This window comes from Nerophis ophidion, linkage group LG15, assembly GCF_033978795.1.
Source record: "Nerophis ophidion isolate RoL-2023_Sa linkage group LG15, RoL_Noph_v1.0, whole genome shotgun sequence".
NCBI classification, from domain to species: domain Eukaryota; kingdom Metazoa; phylum Chordata; class Actinopteri; order Syngnathiformes; family Syngnathidae; genus Nerophis; species Nerophis ophidion.
In genome coordinates, this window is record NC_084625.1 from 591,681 (window position 1) to 613,709 (window position 22,029).

Here is a 22,029-nt window from a genome sequence, read left to right on the forward strand (position 1 = left end):
TATATTTACTTAAGTCCTACTAGTAGTCATCATTATATTTAAGTCCTACTAGTAGTCATCAGTATATTTAAGTCCTACTAGTAGTCATCATTATATCTACTTAAGTCCTACTAGTAGTCATCATTATATTTAAGTCCTACTAGTAGTCATCAGCCTGAGTGAAGTGTAAGGTGCTGCAAGTGTGACTGTTCTTACAGTCCAGTCAGGCAGATGTTGACCCACTTGGCGTAGTAAAGTCCCCCATGTAGCGACTACCCGCCATGCTCAGGTCAAAGTCCATCCCAGACTACTGATAAGGAATGTCCCCTGAGACCAGAGGAGTGGGAGCAGGCTATTTCCTGGTGGCATTGTAGGTCCTAATCAGCACACATGGCAGCCAAGTAGACTCGCTATGGAGGTTTACTTGTGTCTTAACTACCAGGATTTTTTTTTTCCCACAGTGAATTTATGGAACTGAATTTTGGCCCTTGAATTTTTGTTTTGACATGAAATTATGCTGACAATAAAGTACAAAAGCAGTGAAGTGGTCATGTTCTTTAAATACTACATAACAAGAGAATACATGTATTCAATTGAATAGACTGCAAAGACAAGATATTTCATCTTCACACCGGAAAACTTTGGTATTTTTTGCAAATATTAGCTCATTTGGAATTTGATGCCTGCAACATGTTTCCAAAAAGTTGGCACAAGTGGCAAAAAGACTGAGAAAGTTGAGGAAAGCTCATCAAAGACTTATTTGGAACTAGAGTGGCAGCTGTCAAATGTTTTAGTAATTGAGTATTTTATCGAGTATCCTGACCGATTAATCTTCTGCATCAAAAAGCCACATCAGTGTGTAAAGGATATCACCACATGGGCTCAGGGACATTTCAGAAAACCACGGTCAGTAACTACAGTTGGTCGCTACATTTGTAAGTGCAAGTTAAAACTCTACTATGCAAAGCCAAAGCCATTCATCAACAACATCCAGAAACACTTTGCTGGGTCCGAGATCATCTATGATGGACTGATGCAAAGTGGAAAGTCGTCTGTGGTCTGACAAGTCCACATTTCAAATTGTTTTTTGGAACTGTGGACCAAAGAGGAAAATAACCATGGGGACAGTTGTATTAGTGTGTTGTAGTCAGCATGTGTGATGGTATGGGGGTGTATTAGTGTGTTGTAGTCAGCATGTGTGATGGTATGGGGGTGTATTAGTGTGTTGTAGTCAGCATGTGTGATGGTATGGGGGTGTATTAGTGTGTTGTAGTCAGCATGTGTGATGGTATGGGGGTGTATTAGTGTGTTGTAGTCAGCATGTGTGATGGTATGGGGGTGCATTAGTGTGTTGTAGTCAGCATGTGTGATGGTATGGGGGTGTATTAGTGTGTTGTAGTCAGCATGTGTGATGGTATGGGGGTGTATTAGTGTGTTGTAGTCAGCATCTGTGATGGTATGGGGGTGTATTAGTGTGTTGTAGTCAGCATGTGTGATGGTATGGGGGTGTATTAGTGTGTTGTAGTCAGCATGTGTGATGGTATGGGGGTGTATTAGTGTGTTGTAGTCAGCATGTGTGATGGTATGGGGGTGTATTAGTGTGTTGTAGTCAGCATGTGTGATGGTATGGGGGTGTATTAGTGTGTTGTAGTCAGCATGTGTGATGGTATGGGGGTGTATTAGTGTGTTGTAGTCAGCATGTGTGATGGTATGGGGGTGTATTAGTGTGTTGTAGTCAGCATGTGTGATGGTATGGGGGTGTATTAGTGTGTTGTAGTCAGCATGTGTGATGGTATGGGGGTGTATTAGTGTGTTGTAGTCAGCATGTGTGATGGTATGGGGGTGTATTAGTGTGTTGTAGTCAGCATGTGTGATGGTATGGGGGTGTATTAGTGTGTTGTAGTCAGCATGTGTGATGGTATGGGGGTGTATTAGTGTGTTGTAGTCAGCATGTGTGATGGTATGGGGGTGTATTAGTGTGTTGTAGTCAGCATGTGTGATGGTATGGGGGTGTATTAGTGTGTTGTAGTCAGCATGTGTGATGGTATGGGGGTGTATTAGTGGCCAAGGCATGGGTAACTTACACATCTGTAAAGGCACCATTAATGCTGAAAGGTACATACAGTTTTAGGAGCAACGTTATCATGGACGCCCCTGCTTATTTCAGCAAGACAATGCCAAGCCAGGTGTTACAACAGCATGGCTTCATAGTAAAAGAGTGCGGGTACTAGACTGGCCTGCCTGTAGTCCAGACATTGAAAATGTGTGAAATATGAGGCAGGAGACTGTTGAACAACTTAAGCTGTACATCAAGCAAGAATGGGAAAGAATTCCACTTCAAAAAAGTGTCTCCTCAGTTCCCAAACCTGCACTGAGTGTTGTTCAAAGGAAAGGCCATGTAACACACTGGTAAAAATGACCCTCTGACAACTCTTTTTGCTGCCATTCAATTGTAAGTTGATGATTATTTGCAAAAAAGAAGAAAGTGTGTCAGTGTGAAGATGAAATATCTTGTCTTTGCAGTCTATTCAATTAAATATCAGTTGAAAAGGATTTGTTGTATTCTCTTTTTATTTACCTTTTACACAAGGTGACCACTTGACTGCTTGTGTACTTTGTACATTTTTAACAAACCATGTGTATAAAATCCAGTGTATAATAATTGTCTGCTTGAAAAAGCAAGACTCACTTCCAGTAAAATAAGACAAACAATGGATCCTGTCTCAGAATCAACCAACGAGGTGTCAACTTTGAAGTCATGTGACACGGGTCTTACTCAACAGCATCAAGAGTCTTTAACATTTACCTGGACTACCTGGACATAATACATCATTAACATTTACCTGGACGACCTGGACATAATACATCATTAACATTTACCTGGACGACCTGGACATAATACATCATTAACATTTACCTGGACATAATACATCATTACTATTTACCTGGACATAATACACCATTAACATTTACCTGGACATAATACATCATTACTATTTACCTGGACATAATACACCATTAACATGTCAATGCTGCTAGCTGCATGTTTTAAAGTATATAAATGATTGCAATGGTTACAATCTGAGAGTCAGAGTGGGCGGGGCCAAGACACACCTGAGACCTGCAAGTGATATCACTGAACTTTGTTGTAGAAAGTTGTGCAGAAGAGTGATGTGAGATGAAGAAGTGGATGTTGTACCCCTGCTGCTGGACTAGAAGATGTCCATCAAGGAGGTGGTCTGGGAAGCAGAGGAGCAACGACCACATATTCTCAATATTCAGTCTTTTATTCTTCATAGTTAATATAGTAGATCCCACATGATGTACATTCTAAAACTAAAGGTAATTCTGTTTTTGATATGCTCTTTTTGCTGAACAGACACTCAGAATGTACATCACATACATCATGTGGGATCTACAATATCAACTATGAAGAATAAAAGACTGAATATTGAGAATATGTGGTCGTTGCTCCTCTGCTTCCCAGACCACCTCCTTGATGGACATCTTCTAGTCCAGCAGCAGGGGTACAACATCCACTTCTTCATCTCATATCACTCTTCTGCACAACTTTGCTGTAAACATTTCTGCAACCAATCCAAAGCATGAACTGAGTTTCTGCTTTTAAGCTTCACTGACTACAGACACTGACCATAGAACACAGAACACTGACCACAGTCACTGACCATAGAACACTGACCACAGACACTGACCATAGAACACTGACCACAGAACACTGACCACAGACACTGACCATAGAACACTGACCACAGACACTGACCATAGAACACTGACCACAGACACTGACCATAGAACACAGAACACTGACCAGACACTGACCATAGAACACTGACCACAGACACTGACCATAGAACACAGAACACTGACCACAGACACTGACCATAGAACACTGACCACAGACACTGACCATAGAACACTGACCACAGACACTGACCATAGAACACTGACCACAGACACTGACCATAGAACACAGAACACTGACCACAGACACTGACCATAGAACACTGACCACAGACACTGACCATAGAACACTGACCACAGACACTGACCATAGAACACAGAACACTGACCACAGACACTGACCATAGAACACAGAACACTGACCACAGAACACAGACACTGACCATAGAACACAGAACACTGACCACACACACTGACCATAGAACACTGACCATAGAACACTGACCATAGACACTGACCATAGAACACAGAACACTGACCACAGACACTGACCATAGAACACAGAACACTAACCATAGAACACAGAACACTGACCATAGAACACAGAACACTGACCACAGACACTGACCATAGAACACAGAACACTAACCATAGAACACAGAACACTGACCATAGAACACAGAACACTGACCATAGAACACAGAACACTGACCACAGACACTGACCATAGCACACAGAACACTGACCATAGACCACAGACACTGACCATAGAACACAGAACACTGATCACACACACTGACCATAGAACACAGAACACTGACCACACACACTGACCATAGAACACAGAACACTGACCACACACACTGACCATAGAACACAGAACACTAACCATAGAACACAGAACACTGACCATAGAACACAGAACACTGACCACAGACACTGACCATAGAACACAGAACACTGACCATAGAACACAGACACTGACCATAGAACACAGAACACTGACCATAGACACAGAGCACTGACCACACACACTGACCATAGAACATAGAACACTGACCATAGACACTGACCATAGAACATAGAGAACTGAGCACAGAACACTGACCACTGACCATACCATGAATTGATGAAGGTGGACCCCGACTTAAACAAGTTTCAAAACTTATTGGGGTGTTACTATTTAGTGGTCAACTGTAGGGAATATGTACTGTACTGTGCAATCTACTAATACAAGTTTCAATCAATCACTCAAAAACTGACCACAGAACACAGAACATAGGACCACACGTGATCCAATGCAAGAAGGTGGCACACACTTGACTCCGACATACTTCTTTTTACACTTGGTTAGGTGTACTTGTCCAATGACCTCACCTGTGCTACACCTGTATAAAGTTGACTGTGCACTGAAAGCATTAGAGAGGGCCACAGTTTGACCCTGGAACAGACCTTGTCTAGGACTTTGCTACGTGTTCCCTGAAAAGTGATGAAGAAAAGTTTACCGACAGAGCGCCGCCTGCCTGTGAGACTGTCCAGACCCATGTCCTGGATCCTAGACCACCTGCTGTCCCAGCCCCATGTCCTGGATCCTAGACCACCTGCTGTCCTAGCCCCATGTCCTGGATCCTAAACCAGCTGCAGTCCAGCCTGGCTCCCTTTGACGCCGTCACAGCGCAAGTGGAGGCTAAGAAAGCCTCTTAGGGCACGCTAATCCTTGCTAAATAGTCCCAGGTGACATGCTAACAACATGCATGATAGCAAAGATGGCATATTTATATATATATATAATCACTGTGTGTAATATTTACATATAGTGTGTAATCACTGCACTCTGCTTTTATTGTGTAATATTTATACATAGTGTGTAATCACTGCACTCTGCTTTTATTGTGTAATATTTATACATAGTGTGTAATCACTGCACTCTGCTTTTATTGTGTAATATTTATACATAGTGTGTAATCACTGCACTGTGCTTTTATTGTGTAATATTTACATATAGTGTGTAATCACTGCACTCTGCTTTTATTGTGTAATATTTACATATAGTGTGTAATCACTGCACTCTGCTTTTATTGTGTAATATTTACATATAGTGTGTAATCACTGCACTCTGCTTTTATTGTGTAATATTTACATATAGTGTGTAATCACTGCACTCTGCTTTTATTGTGTAATATTTACATATAGTGTGTAATCACTGCACTCTGCTTTTATTGTGTAATATTTACATATAGTGTGTAATCACTGCACTCTGCTTTTATTGTGTAATATTTACATATAGTGTGTAATCACTGCACTCTGCTTTTATTGTGTAATATTTACATATAGTGTGTAATCACTGCACTCTGCTTTTATTGTGTAATATTTACATATAGTGTGTAATCACTGCACTCTGCTTTTATTGTGTAATATTTACATATAGTGTGTAATCACTGCACTAACCAACACCGGAGCTAAAAGGTTTGCTTCAGACAGTGATCTCCATCAACTGGACTTTCAATGGAAGCAGGAGGTAATAAAGGAAGATCTCCATCAAGACAGAGACTTTTAAAAGTGAAGAAAGATAAGGAAGACTTCTATAAACAAGTTATCGATTCTTTTGTTCAGAAGGAGCGGCGCATGGACTTCATTTATAAGTAAAGGTAAGACCATAATAATGTTTGTTTTTATCAAATGTGCTTTTTTGTGTGCTACAGTTTATATGCGTAAAGAATGCTGGTATGAGCTATGAAACATAACCTGTTAACTGCTGCCAATCAAATGATGAAGAAGATATTATTTAGGGTTCATATGTTTATAAATCTGACTGTGATGAAGTCAGTGCCTCACCAGCCATGAACCTCACCGCACGTCACTGAGATATATATATATATATATATACATATACATATATATATATATATATATATATATATATATATATATATATATATATATATATATATATGAAATTAAAAAGCACCACATTTTGAGGGTGAAGGACAAAGAGATATGGAAGTGCAGCTGGAAGCAAAGATGGTGTCCTGTAGGAGAGAGATGGTCTAAAAGCCAGTTGGCCTCTACACCACCCTGGGACTAAGCACACAGGAGCGCCCCCTTGTGTTAACCACAGGTAAACACAGGTGTGTGTGTGTGTGTGGGAGGGAGGGCTCCTATCTCTCCTGACAGCATGTGTGTTTACTTAGCAGCCATGACAATCCTCTTTTTATCACAGCAGTGCAGATGTTTGTCACTCTCATGCTGTCTCTGTCTCTTTACTAGTCCACTCACTACTAACCAACAACATGTACTCTCTACTTAGTAGCAAGGTGTTCTTAGTACTCATCACCAGAAGGAAACAACTAGCTCTACTTAGTCAGTAGTCATCACTAGAAAGAAACACCTTTGTGTACTCAGTAGTCATCATTAGAAGGAAACAACTAGGTGTAGTTAGTAGTCATCATTAGAAGGAAACACCTTTGTGTAGTTAGTAGTCATCACTAGAAGGAAACAACTAGGTGTAGTTAGTAGTCATCACTAGAAGGAAACAACTAGGTGTAGTTAGTAGTCATCACTAGAAGGAAACAACTAGGTGTAGTTAGTAGTCATCATTAGAAGGAAACACCTTTGTGTAGTTAGTAGTCATCAGTAGAAGGAAACACCTTTGTGTAGTTAGTAGTCATCACTAGAAGGAAACACCTTTGTGTAGTTAGTAGTCATCACTAGAAGGAAACAACTAGGTGTAGTTAGTAGTCATCACTAGAAGGAAACACCTTTGTGTAGTTAGTAGTCATCACTAGAAGGAAACACCTTTGTGTAGTTAGTAGTCATCACTAGAAAGAAACACCTTTGTGTACTCAGTAGTCATCATTAGAAGGAAACACCTTTGTGTAGTTAGTAGTCATCACTAGAAGGAAACACCTTTGTGTAGTTAGTAGTCATCACTAGAAGGAAACACCTTTGTGTAGTTAGTAGTCATCACTAGAAAGAAACACCTTTGTGTAGTTAGTAGTCATCACTAGAAGGAAACACCTTTGTGTAGTTAGTAGTCATCACTAGAAGGAAACAACTTTGTGTAGTTAGTAGTCATCACTAGAAGGAAACACCTTTGTGTAGTTAGTAGTCATCACTAGAAGGAAACACCTTTGTGTAGTTAGTAGTCATCACTAGAAAGAAACACCTTTGTGTAGTTAGTAGTCATCACTAGAAGGAAACACCTTTGTGTAGTTAGTAGTCATCACTAGAAGGAAACAACTTTGTGTAGTTAGTAGTCATCACTAGAAGGAAACACCTTTGTGTAGTTAGTAGTCATCACTAGAAGGAAACACCTTTGTGTAGTTAGTAGTCATCACTAGAAGGAAACAACTAGGTGTAGTTAGTAGTCATCACTAGAAGGAAACACCTTTGTGTACTCAGTAGTCATCATTAGAAGGAAACACCTTTGTGTAGTTAGTAGTCATCATTAGAAGGAAACAACTTTGTGTAGTTAGTAGTCATCACTAGAAGGAAACACCTTTGTGTAGTTAGTAGTCATCACTAGAAGGAAACAACTAGGTGTAGTTAGTAGTCATCACTAGAAGGAAACACCTTTGTGTAGTTAGTAGTCATCACTAGAAGGAAACAACTAGGTGTAGTTAGTAGTCATCACTAGAAGGAAACACCTTTGTTTAGTTAGTAGTCATCACTAGAAGGAAACAACTAGGTGTAGTTAGTAGTCATCATTAGAAGGAAACACCTTTGTGTAGTTAGTAGTCATCAGTAAAAGGAAACAACTAGGTGTAGTTAGTAGTCATCATTAGAAGGAAACACCTTTGTGTAGTTAGTAGTCATCATTAGAAGGAAACACCTTTGTGTAGTTAGTAGTCATCATTAGAAGGAAACACCTTTGTGTAGTTAGTAGTCATCAGTAGAAGGAAACACCTTTGTTTAGTTAGTAGTCATCAGTAGAAGGAAACAACTATGTGTAGTTAGTAGTCATCACTAGAAGGAAACACCTTTGTTTAGTTAGTAGTCATCACTAGAAGGAAACAACTAGGTGTAGTTAGTAGTCATCATTAGAAGGAAACACCTTTGTTTAGTTAGTAGTCATCACTAGAAGGAAACAACTAGGTGTAGTTAGTAGTCATCATTAGAAGGAAACACCTTTGTGTAGTTAGTAGTCATCAGTAGAAGGAAACAACTAGGTGTAGTTAGTAGTCATCATTAGAAGGAAACACCTTTGTGTAGTTAGTAGTCATCACTAGAAGGAAACAACTAGGTGTAGTTAGTAGTCATCATTAGAAGGAAACACCTAGGTGTAGTTAGTAGTCATCACTAGAAGGAAACAACTAGGTGTAGTTAGTAGTCATCATTAGAAGGTAAAAAGTAGGTGTAGTTAGTAGTCATCACTAGAAGGAAACACCTTTGTGTAGTTAGTAGTCATCACTAGAAGGAAACACCTTTGTGTAGTTAGTAGTCATCACTAGAAGGAAACACCTTTGTGTACTCAGTAGTCATCATTAGAAGGAAACACCTTTGTGTAGTTAGTAGTCATCAGTAGAAGGAAACACCTTTGTTTAGTTAGTAGTCATCAGTAGAAGGAAACAACTAGGTGTAGTTAGTAGTCATCACTAGAAGGAAACACCTTTGTTTAGTTAGTAGTCATCACTAGAAGGAAACAACTAGGTGTAGTTAGTAGTCATCATTAGAAGGAAACACCTTTGTGTACTCAGTAGTCATCATTAGAAGGAAACACCTTTGTGTAGTTAGTAGTCATCAGTAGAAGGAAACACCTTTGTTTAGTTAGTAGTCATCAGTAGAAGGAAACAACTAGGTGTAGTTAGTAGTCATCACTAGAAGGAAACACCTTTGTTTAGTTAGTAGTCATCACTAGAAGGAAACAACTAGGTGTAGTTAGTAGTCATCATTAGAAGGAAACACCTTTGTTTAGTTAGTAGTCATCACTAGAAGGAAACAACTAGGTGTAGTTAGTAGTCATCATTAGAAGGAAACACCTTTGTGTAGTTAGTAGTCATCAGTAGAAGGAAACAACTAGGTGTAGTTAGTAGTCATCATTAGAAGGAAACACCTTTGTGTAGTTAGTAGTCATCACTAGAAGGAAACAACTAGGTGTAGTTAGTAGTCATCATTAGAAGGAAACACCTTTGTGTAGTTAGTAGTCATCACTAGAAGGAAACAACTAGGTGTAGTTAGTAGTCATCATTAGAAGGTAAAAAGTAGGTGTAGTTAGTAGTCATCACTAGAAGGAAACACCTTTGTGTAGTTAGTAGTCATCATTAGAAGGAGACGAGTAGGTGTACACACACACACACACACACACACACACACACACACACACACACACACACACACACACACACACACACACACACACACACACTGAGTGTCAGGTGTGTTAAAGCTGAGTAGAATGAGAGGGTGACTAGGAGGCAGGTGTCATGTGGTGCAAAGATGAGGTTAATGAGTGAAAATGACTTCATGAGGTTATTAATGAGTGAAGATGACTTCATGAGGTTATTAATGAGTGAAGATGACTTCATGAGGTTATTAATGAGTGAAAATGACTTCATGAGGTTATTAATGAGTGAAGATGACTTCATGAGGTTATTAATGAGTGAAGATGACTTCATGAGGTTATTAATGAGTGAAGATGACTTCATGAGGTTATTAATGAGTGAAGATGACTTCATGAGGTTATTAATGAGTGAAAATGACTTCATGAGGTTATTAATGAGTGAAGATGACTTCATGAGGTTATTAATGAGTGAAGATGACTTCATGAGGTTATTAATGAGTGAAAATGACTTCATGAGGTTATTAATGAGTGAAGATGACTTCATGAGGTTATTAATGAGTGAAGATGACTTCATGAGGTTATTAATGAGTGAAAATGACTTCATGAGGTTATTAATGAGTGAAGATGACTTCATGAGGTTATTAATGAGTGAAGATGACTTCATGAGGTTATTAATGAGTGAAGATGACTTCAGGAGGTTATTAATGAGTGAAGATGACTTCATGAGGTTATTAATGAGTGAAGATGACTTCATGAGGTTATTAATGAGTGAAGATGACTTCATGAGGTTATTAATGAGTGAAGATGACTTCATGAGGTTATTAATGAGTGACGATGACTTCATGAGGTTATTAATGAGTGAAGATGACTTCAGGAGGTTATTAATGAGTGAAGATGACTTCATGAGGTTATTAATGAGTGAAGATGACTTGATGAGGTTATTAATGAGTGAAGATGACTTGAGGAGGTTATTAATGAGTGAAGATGACTTCATGAGGTTATTAATGAGTGAAAATGACTTCATGAGGTTATTAATGAGTGACGATGACTTCATGAGGTTATTAATGAGTGAAGATGACTTCATGAGGTTATTAATGAGTGAAGATGACTTCATGAGGTTATTAATGAGTGAAGATGACTTCATGAGGTTATTAATGAGTGAAGATGACTTCATGGGGTTATTGATGAGTGAAGATGACTTGATGAGGTTATTAATGAGTGAAGATGACTTGATGAGGTTATTAATGAGTGAAGATGACTTCATGAGGTTATTAATGAGTGAAGATGACTTCATGAGGTTATTAATGAGTGAAGATGACTTCATGAGGTTATTAATGAGTGAAGAGGACTTCATGAGGTTATTAATGAGTGACGATGACTTCATGAGGTTATTAATGAGTGAAGATGACTTCATGAGGTTATTAATGAGTGAAGATGACTTCATGAGGTTATTAATGAGTGAAGATGACTTCATGAGGTTATTAATGAGTGACGATGACTTCATGAGGTTATTAATGAGTGAAGATGACTTCATGAGGTTATTAATGAGTGAAGATGACTTCATGAGGTTATTAATGAGTGAAGATGACTTCATGAGGTTATTAATGAGTGAAGATGACTTCATGAGGTTATTAATGAGTGAAGATGACTTCAGGAGGTTATTAATGAGTGAAGATGACTTGATGAGGTTATTAATGAGTGACGATGACTTCATGAGGTTATTAATGAGTGAAGATGACTTCATGAGGTTATTAATGAGTGAAGATGACTTCATGAGGTTATTAATGAGTGAAGATGACTTCATGAGGTTATTAATGAGTGAAGATGACTTCATGAGGTTATTAATGAGTGACGATGACTTGAGGAGAGCAGCAAGTGTGCGCCATGTTGATGTTTGTATGCCGCAGTACATCCATAAAGATGCTGCTTCGACCCGCGTGACATGTGAGCTTCTTACCTCCTTCGCTGTGGATCTTCTTGGCCCGGCGGTGGAAATACATGTCGCCCTGCGGCCCCACATGCTCACTGCATCATGGAGGAGGCGGGCAGGCCGGCGGAGGTGCGCTGGCTGGGGGAGATCCACTGCTGGGGGGACACTACTGGGGGCACAGTAGAGGAGGTACAGTTAAAGAGGCACAGTTAAAGAGGTACAGTAGAGGTACAGTAGAGGTACAGTAAGGGAATTACAGTAGATGATTTGGAGGATCGCAAAACAAATACCGAGGTAGCTTCACAAGCTAGTTCCGCCGCTCTTTAGTATTTCAAAATAAGACACCCGGTCGCCATGCGTAAGCTGATTTTGTTTGTTACAGCCTTTGTGGGATTTCTTCCTTATTTAAAACAAAAACATACAACGTGAACATCAATTCCTTCATCCAAAGATACAAACCGTGGAAGCTTTTACTTGCAAGGGTAAATATCGCCGAAGCTTTTACTTTGAAGGGTAAATCTACTTTTTCCGGGGTAGCTATATCTGCCTTTATTGCTTCATGCCGTCGGGAAGAAGAGTAAACCAATGACGTCATCAGACCAAGTGTTTTATTGTGTGAAGGAGCAGAGGTTGGAGAGGATGGAACACAACACATGTTTATGTCCTTCATAGTTCTGTGCATCCAACATGGTGGTCAATACGTCTCTCACTTCTGAGACATCAACTGTCCCGTCCAAGTATTTACACTCCAGTCGTGGCGGCGTTGAAGTGGGTGTGGCATGGATGATTGTTTGGCGCCCAAGAAAAGACTTGATGGAGGATTCTTCAAAGCAGCATAAATCTCCCGGGGGGGGGGGGAGGCTGGAGCCTATCCCGGTGCACCTTCACTCGCGACGCGGCGCCAGGACGGGCTGCCTGCAGATGGGACAGGTGTTGTTCTCGGACAGCCAGCGGTCGATGCAGTGGATGTGGAACTCGTGCGAACAGGGCAGGCGGCGCAGCTTGTTGCCCTGGGCGTACTCGTTGATGCAGACGCTGCAGGCGCGCCCCGCCTCCCCCTCCAGGCTGACCTGGCCGTAGGAGCGCGTGGCCAGATGGTCGATCTGCTCCTTGGTCAGACCGCGAGGGTGCTCGTCGTCCTCTTCGTCGTTGAGCAGGAAGAACTGCGCCAGCCGCAGGATGGGCAGGGTGCCGTTCTCCACCAGGTTGTTGGTGTCTCTGCTGGTGGGGGCGCTCACCTGGGCCCCCCCGAGCCTGGCCTGGCCCTCCTGCTCCTCCTCGGCCCCCGCCGGCCCCACCCTCTCGGGGTCCAGTCCGCCCGAGCCCACCTGGACGGAGGCGTTCTCGTGAGTGGCGCCGCTGTTGGTCACGCTGACGTCCATGTGACTCGGGGCCACGCTCTCAGACTCCGCCTCCGTCTCCATGAGCGAGCTCAGCTCTCCGAAGCCCGTCATGATCTGCCGCAGGATGGAGCGCAGCGCGGTGGAGTTGGGCTCCCCCAGGCCGGTCTCGCTGATGCGCCGCAGCGGGATGCGGATGGTGCTGACGTAGGTGCGGATCCCCGCCCGCTCCGACCTGGAGATGGTGCGCCGGAACCCGCCGCTGTCGCTTTCAAACGTCACCGTGTTCTCAGCCACCCGGGCTCGAGAGCGAGTCCTGCTAGCGATGCTGTCTCGGTCGCGGTTTTCTCCGGGTCGAATCCTTCTCACCTGCAGGTCCAACATGATGGTCGGGTGCCGGCGGACGGATGAAGCTCCCGCCGCGCCGGAATGGGATTCGTTCTCACGCTCGCCAGCCGGCTCCGTTTCTGCCGCGGGTTCTGCCGCGGTCTCCACGGAGACGGATCCGGTGCCGCTTGCGATGTTGACGATGCGGACGCTTGATGTGGACGTCGACGTGGTGACGGGGCTCCTGTGCAGGGGGGAACGACTTCGCCGTGACGCGGCCCTGCGTGAACGTCCTCGTGTTCGAGTCCTGCGGGCGTCTTGCTCTGTGGCGGGGGCCTCGGAGCCGGACTGCGGCGACACCCGGGGACAGTCCAGAGATAAGGTCACGTCATCGCGGCCCTGCGCCAGGCCCGCATCTGGGGCTGCGTGCGGAGAAGGTGCTGATGGATCAAGAGTGGGAGGCGGAGAAACCACAAGTGCAGGCGGCCTGACGGGAAGTGTGCTGCTGCGTGTGCGGCGCGGCTGCATCCTCCTGCTGAGGGCGGGCCGGGGGGAGGGGTAAGGAGCCGGCCGAGGAGCGCCAAACCCACTGAGTCGCTGGGACGGTGCGCTGGGAGCGGCGGCGGGATGTTGCTCGGCGGAGTCCAAAGTGTCAGCGTGCTCCCCCGCCTCGGGATGGTCGTGGTTGATGTTGATCTCCAGGCTGAAGCGGAACTCCCCGCTGTTGGGGTTGGTCCGGCTGACAGCGCGCCATGTCTGGTTGCCGCTCTGCCCGCTGCGGGTGGCGTTGCCAGTGCGCCTGAAGGTGTTGAGCCACTCCAGTAAGGAGTCTCCGTTGGAGGTCTCTGGCTCTCCCAGGGCCCCTGCAAGGAACATGTTGAAAAACTCAATCACCACCCATACCAATATTGGGAGCTGATATTCCTTGGCTAAACATGAATAACATCATTTCTTGGCAAACTAATAAATGTTTTATTTAGCAGCGACAAAAACATTTATTAGGTGTGTCTAAGAGGAGCGTCACATTTCACTACAAGACAATACTCTGCATGCTAATCCATCCTGAGCAATGTTCCCCTTAATGGTTCAAGTGGGAGAAAACACAAAAACTCCCCGAGCATTGGGTGGATCACCTGTGCAGCACACCTGTCCCAAACCTGACTCAATACATTCAATTGCTTATTATTATAATCAAATAACAGCAGTCGTTTCCATCAGCTTGTTTTCTAATAAGTCTTATTGGCCACTTACAAGGACAACACATGTTATTTTCTATGAGCGGTGCACTAGTATTGTATGTCTGGCTGGGGGTCCTGCTTTGGAAATCATTTCTCAGCCTTTCAGATTAAAACATTGACATGTTGCACAATGAGATGTAAACATGGGATCATGTGTACATTCCTGTAACTTTCTGTCTGTAAAATATAGAGATTTTTATTGGTATTTGTATAATATAATAACAGCACGGCTTCACGGTGGCAGAGGGGTTAGTGCGTCTGCCTCACAATACAAAGGTCCTGCAGTCCTGGGTTCAATCCCAGGCTCGGGATCTTTCTGTGTGGAGTTTGCATGTTCTTCCCGTGAATGCGTGGGTTCCCTCCGGGTACTCCGGCTTCTTCCCACCTCCAAAGACATGCACCTGGGGATAGGCCCCTCCCACCTCCAAAGACATGCACCTGGGGATAGGCCCCTCCCACCTCCAAAGACATACGCCTGGGGATAGGCCCCTCCCACCTCCAAAGACATACACCTGGGGATAGGCCCCTCCCACCTCCAAAGACATGCACCTGGGGATAGGCCCCTCCCACCTCCAAAGACATGCACCTGGGGATAGGTTGATTGGCAACACTAAATTGGGCACTAGTGTGTGAATGTTGTCTATCTGTGTTGGCCCTGCGATGAAGTGGAGACTTGTCCAGGTTGTACGCCGCCTTCCGCCCGATTGTAGCTGAGATAGGCGCCAGCGCCCCCTGCGACCCCAAAAAAGGGAATAAGCGGAAGAAAATGGATGGATGGATAATAACAGCATTTCATAATGGATATTTATAAATTAAGATTTCTAATAAATGACTGTAGAATAAGCACACATTTGATTGGTGAATCATATTGTAACCACCTGGAATTACACATGAATAGAATAGGATTGACTTTATTGTCATTACATTTGCATTTAACAAGATTATGGACTAACTTAAAGTGCGGTAGTGGAAACAAATATGGAATAAAAATAAATCACACAAGTAATAAAGACCAAAAAGAAGAATTGAAATAAACTATCCAATGAAAACTATAAGCAATCCTGTACAATATACAGAATCAAACAAGAGTACTGGTGTTGGAGTTGTCCGACTTTTTGTGTGTCTGTAAACGCCCCACTGGCCACGTGCCTCGTGTGCAGGTGAGAAAGAATGAGCGGCTGCTTTCGATACGACAAAGTTGCTTTTAGTTTGGTTTGTATGGCAGAAAATGAGCTGTTCTGCTGCATAGAAACTTTCTGACCCATGTTTTGGTCGTGTGTTTGGAAAGCGTGTAGCTCAAGAAAGTGATGGATGGAAGTCATGACTTCATTAATGCATCTGGACAGACCTCACAGTCATTGAACAGTGATGAGGACAACAGTTACATTGAATATTGTTATTGATGTTGTGCGTGCTATAGATTTTCCTGCACAAATGAGGGAAGATGGATCGTGAGCACTGGTTGGGTTATATAATGCAGATATTTAACACTGCTAGCCAACATTCCCTCTTAGGTGCGCATTGCTCACCTGCCCTCTGCACACAGCAGATCTATGCTGCGCACAAATTTAAATCCCATCTGAACTATAAACAAAATAAACAGATAACAATTTGTTCTGTATGATTTTGCAATGGAACTGTGAGTAACAGGTGACGGCAAGCTGCCACACGAGAGAAAACAATATTCGTCAACACTGTTAAACTATTAAGTCTGAAGAGACGCTTTAAAGAGGGCAAGAATTCCATTTTTTGCACAAAACTGTTTGTCAGCCGTAACCAGAACAGAAACATAGTAAAAAAAAAAAAACTTCTATCCGTCAAAACTGGTCATTGTCTGCAGTACAAAACAGGCTTAAACCAACTATTTGTCATTAGGGTTGGGTATCGAGTATGGATTGGAACCGGGACTAACTTTCAGATTCTCCCGGAATCGTTCAAAAGTAAAAATTTCGATTCCTAGTTTCGATACCCAGTCCGCCGACCGGAAAAAAAGAATAAGTCTGCCGGCCGGAAGAAGAAGCCGCTGAACACCAACGAAGAAGCGCCCACCGCCAGAAGTGTTAGCATAGCCGAGCGAGTCAGTCAAGCATGGATAGCGGGCGTCGGCGGGCGAAAGTGTGGCTTTATTTTACTAAAGAAAATTAAATTACGGCGAAATGTAACACGTGCGACAGGACTGTTTGGTGCTTAGGAGGGTGCACTTCGAACATGATGAAGCACCTCCGAGTTCATGGAGTGCAAATAAATCCGTGTCTTGTCTTGACGCGCTGCGCCGACTGTCCTCCTCTGCCTCTTCCTCTGGCTCCGGCTCCCAGCCTGGCACCTCGGTGACTGCACTGCAGTCCGAATCCGGTAAGTAAAACAATAGGTGCCACAGACGGAAGAGTGCCACAGAAAGGTCACTGCAGACATAGTCAAAAGACTGCATCCCTTTTCAGAGGTAGAATCTCCAACATTTAGGTTAGTTAAGCAATAATGTTAGAGCTAAGCTAATAAATACTGGGCTAAACAGTAACAGCAACATTACATGTGTGTTTATGTTTGCAGGGATATGGTGAAAACTCTCAACCCAAAATACATAGCACCTTCCAGGGACTACCTGTCAAACACATTGATCCTGGCATGGTACAAGAAGAATCGGAATCCAGAATCATTAGGAATCGGAATCGAAACAAAGAATCATTGGAATTCAAACGATACCCAACCCTATTTGTCATATGTCACATCGACAGCAGCCGTTCTCTGTCTCTTACTTGCTTCAACGCACGCAGTCAAGGCACTTCGCCAGTGATGCATTTATGGCCACACAAAAAGTCAGAAAACTCCAACACCACACGAAGTGTCAATTCCAGATCTAGCACTATGACCCCCCAAACAGATGTGCTTATTCTACTGTCATTTATTAAGAATGTTAATTTGTTTTATGAATATTAATCATGGAACGCTTGTCACTGGACTAGAGAAATGCAAACAAAAAGATATATTAAGCGGAACTAAATGTGATCTCTGAAAGGGGTACAAATTATTTCCAAAACTGGACCCCCACCTAGACCTAAAACAGTATACCACACATCCATCCATTTCCTACCGCTTATTCCCTTTTCGGGGTCGCTGGCGCCTATCTCAGCTACAATCGGGCGGAAGGCGGGGTACACCCTGGACAAGTCGCCACCTCATCGCAGGGCCAACACAGATAGACAGACAACATTCCCACACTAGGGCCCATTTAGTGTTGCCAATCAACCTATCCCCAGGTGCTACCACACAGCTCATGAAAAACAAGATTGTATTTGTTATATTTATTCAAGGGGGCCAAATCACTTATATTAGAAAAACATTCATGGAAATTGACTGCTGTCATTTGATTATTCAAATAAAACATTGAACTTGTTATCAAGTCAGCTGCTGGCGTGGCCAAAGTGTGCACGTCCGACGTTGCTCACATGTGCTCCGATGAATGTTCAGAGAGTTTTTGCGTTTGCTCACACACGATTGCTGCTAGCCTATGTGTATCTGCTAAAGTATTTGTTGTAACAAAAACCGGGGCGGCCACAAGCAATAAAAAGCAGATCTTCTACCTGCTCCTGGTCTCCCCGCGGACCCCCTGTCCTCCCCGCTGCCGCCCTGCTGTGCCAGCGGCTCAGCGGCAGGCAAGCGGCGCTCGCTGCTGGGCTGAGATGACTCGCGCTCCTTTGCGCCGTCGAGACGCTGCTGGAGCTCCTCGGCGGTCACCTCCCCTGAAAGGCGAAGTGGAGGTCAACAGAGGAGCAGGAGGTATGGTTTGTTGACAGGACAGCCTTCCTCCTCACCGGGGGTCCCCAGCAGGTTGCTGTCCCTCATGAGTCGATACTCGTCCTCGCTCAGCTCATTGATGAAGTGATAATAGGCCTCCTCCCTCCGAAGACGCTCCGCCTGTCTTCCAGGAGGGTCCATCGCCATGAACGGTGCTGGCCAACAGACAATGGTCCATCGTTAATGACACAAATGTGATGAATACTCACGGACACATTGCCACAACTGTAAATAGAGCGTCCAATCCCCCAGCAGAGTGTAAAACATCACAACGGACGTCAAGTCGTCCTCACATTGACGTCTTGGAGGTTTGATTCCACTCTGGCCTGTTTTGACAAGGCCACGTTGAAGACACTTGTGCTCGGCGGCAGCAGCCAATCAGCGGCCGCCGACAAGTGAGCGACGGGCAAAGTGTCCAATGGGGGAGGAGAGGGGGCGGGACATGCTCTCCATGCAAAGCCAAGGCAAAGACAAAAGAAGGAGCTTTTAAAGAAGCGTTAAGCAAGCATGAGGCTGGTGTAAAGTGTCGTGGCGGTCGCACATGGACGGACAAGCGGCACGCAGCTTAGCAGCTTTCACAAACACGCAGCTTAGTCTTCTTCTCCCCTGCTAGCCCGCTGCTAGCTGCTAGCGCAGCTGACGACAGCGAATAGCGAGCACTTAGCGGACAAATGGCGGCCTAGACGTCAGATAAAGAGTGGCGACACTGCGTGGAGGTGTGAGGCGGACACGGGCAGGCGGCAGCAGAGACAAGACACGTAGTACCCGCTGGAGCAGCTGGAAGGTGGAAGATGGAAGATGGAGAATTAAACCTGCTTTCTGCCTTCCCAAGATGGGACCGCTGGCGTCACGCCTAAACCTTCCGGCTGGAAACACTTCCCCTTCTCTCTTCCAAGATGGGCCCCAGTGGCGTCACGTCTCAAGAGTCCGGCTGCAAACACACACATGTGCTCGGCCTAGTTCCTGGCTGAGACAAATAACACATTTCATTCGTCAACGAAACTAACTGACAGACTAATGTGACACCGGGATTGTCTTTAAACATTACTGTGCCAAACACTTACATTTTACAACAGACTCGTCCTCTTTAAATACAGACTAATGTTACACCGGGATTGTCTTTAAACTTTACTGTGCCAAACACTTACATTTTACAACACACTCGTCCTCTTTAAATACAGACTAATGTGACACCGGGATTGTCTTTAAACATTACTGTGCCAAACACTTACATTTTACAACACACTCGTCCTCTTTAAATACAGACTAATGTGACACCGGGATTGTCTTTAAACTTTACTGTGCCAAACACTTACATTTTACAACAGACTCGTCCTCTTTAAATACAAATGAATACATGCAATTTACGTGCACCCTTGCTTAGACTGTACATACATACTATTATATATTGTTCAATAATAAAGACGTGTAGTCACTTGCATGTACTGTATGTGTTCTATTGTTCAATAATAAAGACATGTAGTCAGTTGCATGTACTGTATGTGTTCTATTGTTCAATAATAAAGACATGTAGTCAGTTGCATGTACTGTATGTGTTCTATTGTTCAATAATAAAGACATGTAGTCAGTTGCATGTACTGTATGTGTTCTATTGTTCAATAATAAAGACATGTAGTCAGTTGCATGTACTGTATGTGTTCTATTGTTCAATAATAAAGACATCTTGTCAGTTGCATGTACTGTATGTGTTCTATTGTTCAATAATAAAGACATCTAGTCAGTTGCATGTACTGTATGTGTTCTATTGTTCAATAATAAAGACATCTAGTCAGTTGCATGTACTGCATGTGTTCTATTGTTCAATAATAAAGACATGTAGTCAGTTGCATGTACTGCATGTGTTCTATTGTTCAATAATAAAGACATCTAGTCAGTTGCATGTACTGTATGTGTTCTATTGTTCAATAATAAAGACATGTAGTCACTTGCATGTACTGTATGTGTTCTATTGTTCAATAATAAATACATATAGTCACTTGCATGTACTGTATGTGTTCTATTGTTCAACAATAAATACATCTAGTCAGTTGCATGTACTGTATGTGTTCTATTGTTCAATAATAAAGACATGTAGTCAGTTGCATGTACTGCATGTGTTCTATTGTTCAATAATAAAGACATGTAGTCAGTTGCATGTACTGTATGTGTTCTATTGTTCAATAATAAAGACATCTAGTCAGTGGCCTGTACTGTATGTGTTCTATTGTTCAATAATAAAGACATGTAGTCAGTTGCATGTACTGTATGTGTTCTATTGTTCAATAATAAAGACATCTTGTCAGTTGCATGTACTGTATGTGTTCTATTGTTCAATAATAAAGACATCTAGTCAGTTGCATGTACTGTATGTGTTCTATTGTTCAATAATAAAGACATCTAGTCAGTTGCATGTACTGTATGTGTTCTATTGTTCAATAATAAAGACATGTAGTCAGTTGCATGTACTGTATGTGTTCTATTGTTCAATAATAAAGACATGTAGTCAGTTGCATGTACTGCATGTGTTCTATTGTTCAATAATAAAGACATCTAGTCAGTTGCATGTACTGCATGTGTTCTATTGTTCAATAATAAAGACATCTAGTCAGTTGCATGTACTGTATGTGTTCTATTGTTCAATAATAAAGACATCTAGTCAGTGGCCTGTACTGTATGTGTTCTATTGTTCAATAATAAAGACATGTAGTCAGTTGCATGTACTGTATGTGTTCTATTGTTCAATAATAAAGACATCTAGGCAGTTGCATGTACTGTATGTGTTCTATTGTTCAATAATAAAGACATCTAGTCAGTTGCATGTACTGTATGTGTTCTATTGTTCAATAATAAAGACATCTAGTCAGTTGCATGTACTGTATGTGTTCTATTGTTCAATAATAAAGACATCTAGTCAGTTGCATGTACTGTATGTGTTCTATTGTTCAATAATAAAGACATCTAGTCAGTGGCCTGTACTGTATGTGTTCTATTGTTCAATAATAAATACATATGTATGTAAATGTAAGTATTGGTCAATAATAAAGACAATATAAATACAATAATGAAGACAATAATAAAGACAATAATACATACAATAATGAAGATAATAATAAAGATAATAATAAATACAATAATGAAGACAATAATGAAGACAATAATACATTCAATAATGAAGACAATAATGAAGATAATAATAAAGACAATAATAAAGAAAATAATACATATAATAATAAATACAGTAATGAAGACAATAATAAAGACAATAATGAAGACAATAATAAAGACAATAATAAAGACAATAATGAAGATAATATTAAAGACAATAATAAAGACAATAATGAAGATAATATTAAAGACAATAATAAAGACAATAATGAAGACGATAATAAAGACAATAATAAAGAAAATAATGAAGATAATATTAAAGACAATAATAAAGAC

The 22,029-nt window shown here is 42.3% G+C and overlaps 2 protein-coding genes across 4 annotated transcripts in view; both read right to left on the minus strand.

The window, feature by feature from the left end:
• Positions 1-12,345, minus strand: part of atp8a2 (ATPase phospholipid transporting 8A2) — a 44,756-nt gene extending 32,411 nt beyond the window's left edge. Inside the window, exon 1 of the mRNA XM_061922485.1 lies at positions 11,919-12,345. Coding sequence (XP_061778469.1) covers positions 11,919-11,961 — 43 coding nt within the window. The 5' untranslated portion in view covers positions 11,962-12,345. The remainder of the gene's footprint in view (positions 1-11,918) is intronic.
• Positions 12,346-12,477: 132 nt separating this feature from the next.
• Positions 12,478-19,557, minus strand: rnf6 (ring finger protein (C3H2C3 type) 6). 3 transcript variants are annotated; one of them, XM_061921188.1, is made up of 4 exons: positions 19,401-19,557; positions 18,606-18,743; positions 18,375-18,533; positions 12,478-14,421 (listed from the first exon to the last, which is right to left on the minus strand). In XM_061921188.1, the coding sequence occupies exons 2-4, from the start codon at positions 18,733-18,735 to the stop codon at positions 12,776-12,778; spliced, it is 1,935 nt and encodes a 644-aa protein (XP_061777172.1). In that variant the 5' UTR covers positions 18,736-18,743; positions 19,401-19,557; the 3' UTR covers positions 12,478-12,775. The 3 variants fall into 3 exon arrangements, with proteins under 3 accessions (XP_061777172.1, XP_061777170.1, XP_061777171.1); XM_061921186.1 differs by having other exon boundaries at positions 19,354-19,503; XM_061921187.1 differs by having other exon boundaries at positions 18,882-19,501.
• Positions 19,558-22,029: the final 2,472 nt, after the last annotated feature.

Bases quoted from the DNA above. Each gene is read 5' to 3' on its own strand.
- rnf6 (XM_061921188.1), bottom strand. From the start codon at position 18,735: ATGGCGATGGACCCTCCTGGAAGACAGGCGGAGCGTCTTCGGAGGGAG. The intron at 18,534-18,605 runs GTGAGGAGGAAG...TTCGCCTTTCAG, and splicing joins CAACCTGCTGGGGACCCCCG to GGGAGGTGACCGCCGAGGAG. The intron at 14,422-18,374 runs GTAGAAGATCTG...TGTTCCTTGCAG, and splicing joins CGCGGGGAGACCAGGAGCAG to GGGCCCTGGGAGAGCCAGAG.